The 7,531-nt window shown below is 37.2% G+C and overlaps 1 protein-coding gene across 1 annotated transcript; it reads left to right on the top strand.

The window, feature by feature from the left end:
• Positions 1–2,318: 2,318 nt before the first annotated feature.
• On the top strand, positions 2,319–5,922 carry LOC107561039 (proteasome subunit alpha type-7-like). The gene is made up of 7 exons (XM_016245371.1): positions 2,319–2,339; positions 3,042–3,168; positions 3,923–4,047; positions 5,043–5,165; positions 5,252–5,371; positions 5,480–5,542; positions 5,661–5,922. The coding sequence occupies exons 1-7, from the start codon at positions 2,319–2,321 to the stop codon at positions 5,754–5,756; spliced, it is 675 nt and encodes a 224-aa protein (XP_016100857.1). The 3' UTR covers positions 5,757–5,922.
• The last annotated feature ends 1,609 nt before the right edge of the window (positions 5,923–7,531 follow it).

Genomic DNA, 7,531 nt, shown 5'->3' on the forward strand with positions numbered 1-7,531 from the left:
CACACACACTCACTCACTCACACACACACACACACACACACAAAAACACACCGGTACCCCAAAATACATTTTTAGCGCTTAGAAGTTGATAGTTTATAGCTCCAGATGCTCAAATAGTTCTCAGTTATGTTTCACTTAAATATTAACTTGGTCTGTTTTGTTTCTACTGGAATGCCTCAAATAGTTTGAATTTTGAAGAATTTTATGAGAAATTTTTAAGTTTGTGTTGAAATTTAACTTTTTATTGACAATCGACACTTATTGACTTATTGACACTTGCTCACCGATCGATCCTCTGCAGTGAATGGGTGCCGTCAGAATGGGAGTCCAAACACGGTACCCCAAAATAAATTTTTAGCGCTTAGAAGTTGATAGTTTATAGCTCCAGATGCTCAAATAGTTCTCAGTTATGTTTCACTTAAATATTAACTTGGTCTGTTTTGTTTCTACTGGAATGCCTCAAATAGTTTGATTTTTGAAGAATTTTATGAGAAATTTTTAAGTTTGTGTTGAAATTTAACTTTTTATTGACAATCGACACTTATTGACTTATTGACACTTGCTCACCGATCGATCCTCTGCAGTGAATGGGGGCCGTTAGGATGGGAGTCCCAACAAGCGATAGAACTATTACAATAATCCACACAACTCTAGTTCAACATCTTGTAAAGTCAAAAGCTGTGTGTTTGTAATAAACAAATCTAAACATGCAGCTTTTCACTTCATAAAACATTAATTGATGGACTGGACTTGTTTAGATTATTGTAATGTTTTATCAGCTGCTTGGGACTCTCATTCTGACGGCACCCATTCACTGCAGATAATTCTTTGGTGAGCGAGTGATATAATGCTACATTTCTACAAATTCATCTACATCTTGGATGGTCTGAGGTTGAGTACATTTTCAGCAAATTTTCTTTTCTTTTTTTTGGGTGAATATTCCTTTAAACTTGCTTATATACTAAAATCCCTTTACATAAAATTAAGATATTCTTGCCTTCTTAAAAAAAAAAGAGGTGGGGCATTTTTAAATCAGGACATCAAGATTAATTATTGTGTGATATTAATGAACTTTGAAGGTTAATTTTTATTAATCAGCTAATTACAGAGCCAGCGATGAAGCTGATTGCTTCAGTTGGTGAACAAAACTGACTGATCTAGAGTGGAAGAGAAATGAAATAAAGACTTCACTTCAGTGCTACTCTAGCTCAAGGTCAGGCAGTTGTAATAGGGTTGTACTTTTTAGCTAAAAAAAGATGTTTTCCTTTGTAACTGACCTCCTGAAATTGTTCAGCACCTGAAAAAAACATTGTGCATAGAAAATGTTACTGTAACTTTTAAAATGGAAAAAATGCATTACATTTGTAAAAATAATAATACATTTTTTTTAATTTGATTTTAAATCACAGGCTGAGCAGCATGTGTAAACACAGGCAGATTTCTACAGTAACACAATATGCAGAAAACATCAGAAAAATCATTCTGAACAGACACTCCCCAATGCACTTTTCCATATGTTTATATCCCCCACAACCTGGTTTACTTCATATGATTATAGCGAACAAACGCTGGATACAGGAATAAATATTGTGATTGATTAAGATTGTTGTGAAGCAGCTGGGCCGATGGCTTTATTTGCAGAGATTTTCATTGATATGCTACAGCTAAGCGTGACTTGCATGTTGCGGCTAATATTAGCATGGACTATCCTTATGTTAAACTAGATTTATTCTTTGATTTGAGTTGTTTTGATCACATATTCATGTTGTGAATTATAAATATTGCACCAATTGCTACTTTTATTAAAAAGAAATGAATGGAAGAACATGGGGTTTAATCATTTTGCCGGTTAACTAATCAATGAAATTGCATGTCCTGATCAACTTCATGTAAGTTAACTTTACTGGGTTGGTTTTAAACGCCACGATTGTTAAAATACACCTAAATAATTAAATATCATTTTAGTCGTTTATTTGTGATATTGTGTTTAATTAGGCTTCAACTGTAACGATATGATTCATGTAGTTTCATTCTTAAGGCTGCGGGTGTGATGGACAAAACACCCGGTAGAGGGCGATGAGCCCATAGTTTAGGATGAACTATAATGAATATAAAAGTTGTTTTCGCACTAAATTGTTTTCTTTTTTGTAAACGTTAAAAGTGCTCAAATGCTAAAAATCCGGGTTTTAAACGAACTTTTTATTTATTCAAGGTTGGCATCAGGGGGAAGGATATTGTTGTCCTGGGTGTTGAGAAGAAGTCTGTGGCAAAGCTTCAGGAGGAGAGGACAGTCAGGAAGATCTGTGCTCTAGATGAGCATGGGTGCATGGCCTTTGCAGGTAAGATCGACGAGACAAAAACATTAAAACCCATTACCATGATTATAGCGAACAAACGCTGGATACAGGAATAAATATTGTGATTGATTAAGATTGTTGTGAAGCAGCTGGGCCGATGGCTTTATTTGCAGAGATTTTCATTGATATGCTACAGCTAAGCGTGACTTGCATGTTGCGGCTAATATTAGCATGGACTATCCTTATGTTAAGCTAGATTTATTCTTTGATTTGAGTTGTTTTGATCACATATTCATGTTGTGAATTATAAATACTGCACCAATTGCTACTTTTATTAAAAAGAAATGAATGGAAGAACATGGGGTTTAATCATTTTGCCGGTTAACTAATCAATGAAATTGCATGTCCTGATCAACTTCATGTAAGTTAACTTTACTGGGTTGGTTTTAAACGCCACGATTGTTAAAATACACCTAAATAATTAAATGTCATTTTAGTCGTTTATTTGTGATATTTTGTTTAATTAGGCTTCAACTGTAACGATATGATTCATGTAGTTTCATTCTTAAGGCTGCGGGTGTGATGGACAAAACACCCGGTAGAGGGCGATGAGCCCATAGTTTAGGATGAACTATAATGAATATAAAAGTTGTTTTCGCACTAAATTGTTTTCTTTTTTGTAAACGTTAAAAGTGCTCAAATGCTAAAAATCCGGGTTTTAAACGAACTTTTTATTTATTCAAGGTTGGCATCAGGGGGAAGGATATTGTTGTCCTGGGTGTTGAGAAGAAGTCTGTGGCAAAGCTTCAGGAGGAGAGGACAGTCAGGAAGATCTGTGCTCTAGATGAGCATGTGTGCATGGCCTTTGCAGGTAAGATCGACGAGACAAAAACATTAAAACCCATTATGTGATCAAAAATGACAAACAACAAGTGCTACTCTACACTGCCCAAAACCCGCTTTTGAATCATCAGTGCCAAATTCTTTAAATGAAAACGTACTTACAGTCTGTGAGTCAGAACAGCTGGCATTGTAGTCTACTCTCCCAGGATCAGTAAACAGTCCTCCATAAAATGCGCTGCACACATCTGAATATTTGGGTTAAACTGTTCTGGAACAGTGTTGTTAATACAACTTAACCACTGATTTCTAGTCGTGTCCTCTTTTGGAAGACCAAACAAAGTAGTTTCGCTTTCACAACGAAACACACAACGCCTTCACGACATGGCAGCAGCAGCAACAATACTACAGCGAGAATAAAAGTTACGCCTTCTTTCTTTGCGTGAACATTTGGGCGGTGTTATGCAAATCTCCCCAGATAGTGAGGTAGATATGTGGGGGCGTGTTAGAACGAGCCGTTTTAAGTAGGTGTGGCTGACTCTTAACTTTTATAAAGAATATCTCTTTGGATTTGAGACTTTAGTCTTTGCAACTTTACAGATCTTCTTTATGCACCAAGAGCTTGTAACACTCCAAAGAGAAAGGAAAAATTTAAATCGCATCATATGACCCCTTTAAAAACATTGACTTGACAGAATAGTTTTAGTTGAAAAGTTTTTAATCTGGACTCTCCAATGCGTATGGGTTATGTGAGCATGCTTTTACTTGTTAATGTGTTTGTCCAGGTCTGACTGCAGATGCCAGGATTGTCATAAACAGAGCTAGAGTAGAGTGCCAGAGCCACAGACTGACAGTGGAGGACCCCGTTACTGTGGAGTACATCACCCGCTACATCGCCACACTCAAACAGGTGACATCCCTCACTCCAGGCTATTATAGGAGTTGTTCACTCAAATTAACAATTGTGCCATTTACTCAAACCCATGTGGTTCCAGACCTGTATGGCTAAATGTGTTCTGTGGAACACAAAAAAAGATTGAAAAATGATGACTGGTGAAAGTCAGTGTTTGGACTCAAGTGTTCATCTAAATATCATTGTGTTCTGCAGAAAAGGAAAGTCATACGGGTTTTGAATGACATGGTTTTTTTTCTTATAGTAATGTGATAGCAATTTGAAAATGCTATTTATTTATTTATTTTAAATAACTTTTTGTTCTGTGTTCTTGCTTGTAGGCCTGCACATTTTGGCCCAAAATTTGTAATAAATCAATAATACATTGACTATGTAGTAATAATAATATTTATTATTGTTATATAAAATTTGTATTACTGTATAAAATATTCAACAAAATCAGAAATTTTACTGTAAAGCGAAAACGTATTTTAGAAAAATAATTTGAATGGAAAAACTATTAAAAAAAATACACTACAACTGTAAAATTACAATTAATTATGGTTCATTCATTTTCAAATCATCAAGCTTTTACTTTGGCAGAAAACTTCAGGAAACCCTTGAAGTTTCTCTTTTGCTGACAACATCTGGTCTAAGTGCTTTTCATTACAAGTTTAGAAAGATGCAAATTATAAGCAACTCAAAATCAGAGCACATGCAGAGATGAGTTTGTGCGAACTGAGACACTCAAAACACCAGATCATGAGCTGCTCACGTTTAAAAGAACACGTGAGGCGTTTCACTCTGAAACACACAGCACATTTAATTATTTAAATCGCAGCCTTTGCGATTCAATAATGTCATTGTCAAAGCGCTATTTTGATTAATCGTGCAACCCTAGGGTATATCATACATTTACAGAATTTACCTTTGCAGTAGTTTACTCTGTTACAGTAACTTTCTTCTAGATATATTTTGCTCTGTGTATTCATTGTGTTTTGCTCATGCAATAGCGCTACACTCAAAGCAACGGACGCCGTCCCTTTGGTATCTCAGCCCTGATCGTTGGTTTTGACTATGATGGGACTCCACGTCTATATCAGACGGACCCCTCTGGAACATACCACGCATGGAAGGTAAAGTGAGAGCCATTTGTTTCTAGAACATTCAGGTGTTACTTATTTTGTGACTAGATTGACCCTCTTCTCACCTGTGTCATCAGGCAAACGCTATCGGACGCAGTGCAAAGACGGTGAGGGAGTTTTTAGAGAAAAACTACACAGACGAAGCCATCGCGAGTGATAACGATGCCATCAAACTGGCCATCAAAGCCTTACTAGAGGTAAACACCATGTTACCATAGTCACATGCATTCAGAACAGACTCTGTCATATCATGACGTTGACAGGATGTAACATGTTTGCAATTGTATATGATCTGTGATACACAGGTTGTGCAATCCGGGGGCAAGAACATCGAGCTAGCTGTGATCCGAAGAAACCAGCCCCTAAAGGTAAAACATTTGATTTATGATTTTTGTATATTCATCTATTTACAGTTATCTTGACACACCATTCTTGTCATCCTGCTAATGTTGGAACATGCCTTCTTTCATCTCTCTTCTTTTACAGATTCTGGAGTCCAAAGAAATCGAGACGCTGGTCACTGAAATAGAAAAGGAGAAAGAGGAGGAGGCAGAGAAGAAGAAGCAGAAGAAATCTTCGTAAATCACATGATTTGTGTAGCTTAGTTTTGTTTATACGGGCAGACGCACTTGACTCAGGCCCACACTGTACCCTCCTCCTCTCCTGCCTCTCATCCATTAAGAGCACAGTCTCTCAGTCTTCTGCTGAACCCACAGTATCTGTGAATGTTTTTGTTCCAGGAAATATATTTTAAAAAATCAAAGTAATAAAAGCATGTTCCGGTTTGGGGGTTACCAAGCAAGTCATTTGTCAAGCATGTACTTGTAGGTCCTGGTCAGTTTTCACACTCTGCTCTTTACCACTGCTGAGAATTCTGGGGGAATGTGCTCTGACTGATGTTTCCTAATAAACTCTTTTGGTTTGTACCAATGGACTGATGTCTTTGTTGATGTGATGAAAACCTAAGCACTCCTTTGATTGGAACAGGTAGTAGTAAATTATTTTGATTTACAGTATTATTATGGGATGTATGCAATTTCACAATTTCATGTAGGCTAATTGTTACTACGGTGTGTGTGTGTGTATATACACACACATAATTAAGGCGTTTTAGCAGCATTTGCCTTTAATACGGCCTCCAACCTTAGAATAAATTCATACAACTTTTGAATAGTCTCCTGTTGTTATCTAGAAAACATCTCTACCAGTTCTTTTAGCGACGCTGAAGGAGGGAATCTGTCTCTTGAAAACTGCCCACTATTCTTTGCTTAATGTCTTTACATGCTGTGCAGTCATAATCGTAATAGGGATAGCTTCTGCATTTAATTACACTTAGTTTAAAAGGTAATATGCTTATTTTGTCAACGTAATATTTCCTTTTGACGGGGAGCAGGAGATGCATCCCAACAGATCAATCCAACAACTCGTGATGCATAAACGTTCCCAGTATTCAAGAACTACTGAAAGATGAAAATACAGGAGCAGCATCACGGACGTAATTTCTGACATGATTACATTTAAACTCTGTATCGGCCAAAAATGAGTTATTTTCTTAATATTATTACTTGTGTGACAGTTACATGTACATGTTTAACTCTGACACCACTTTTACCTCAGCTAACCTCCTCAGGGAGAAGCAGTCCCGTCCGAATGGGGCTTTAATAACTCATCGGGTTCAAATGTTGTTTACAATGGTCAGCTGTTCTGCCTGAGAGGAGGCTTGGAACGGGCGGTTTGGGATGGAAAATGACTGTGTGCCCAAGTGTATGAATGGAGACTAGACTAGGCCTCAGATAACATTAAAAACATCTTTGTTTTCACGAGCGCACTCATGCATAATAATGACGGGAAAATTACCTCCGTCTTCCTCCATTTGACGTGCTGTGAGAGGGACGGAAACTTAGAACTCAACGCACACATTCTCTGTGTGCCTTTGATCCGAGGCAGTTAGCAGCGCATGCAGATGATGAGCCAATCAATAATTAATTGAAGAGCTGCAGTCTGGAACAATTTCACTGCCTGTTCAATGAGTCCAGAGAACACGAAGTGTTTATGCATTAGTCAGCATGCAGGACCGTGAAATACTGATGTCAAACATCCTTGACTGGAGAACCTCAGTCTGAGTCACTGCTAAGTATGCTTACATGCACTTTAGAAGTTCAATTTCAGTCTGACTAAAACATTTTTTAAATGTCTCCCAAACACTTTAGCACGACTGAAAATGCACCAGTCTGTTTAAATTTTGTTTTTGTTTTTGACAGACAGCAAGGGTACTACCACGTCGTGGTACTTTTGACACAGAAGAGAAGAAATTGTTGTATACAGTCTTTATTTTTGTTTTCTTTGCACAAAAATTC

Source organism: Sinocyclocheilus grahami, unplaced genomic scaffold (assembly GCF_001515645.1).
Source record: "Sinocyclocheilus grahami isolate Dianchi unplaced genomic scaffold, SAMN03320097.WGS_v1.1 scaffold754.1, whole genome shotgun sequence".
NCBI classification, from domain to species: Eukaryota; Metazoa; Chordata; class Actinopteri; order Cypriniformes; family Cyprinidae; genus Sinocyclocheilus; species Sinocyclocheilus grahami.

Bases quoted from the DNA above. Each gene is read 5' to 3' on its own strand.
- LOC107561039 (XM_016245371.1), top strand. From the start codon at position 2,319: ATGGGTGCATGGCCTTTGCAG. The intron at 2,340-3,041 runs GTAAGATCGACG...TATTTATTCAAG, and splicing joins TGGGTGCATGGCCTTTGCAG to GTTGGCATCAGGGGGAAGGA. The intron at 5,372-5,479 runs GTAAACACCATG...TGTGATACACAG, and splicing joins CCATCAAAGCCTTACTAGAG to GTTGTGCAATCCGGGGGCAA.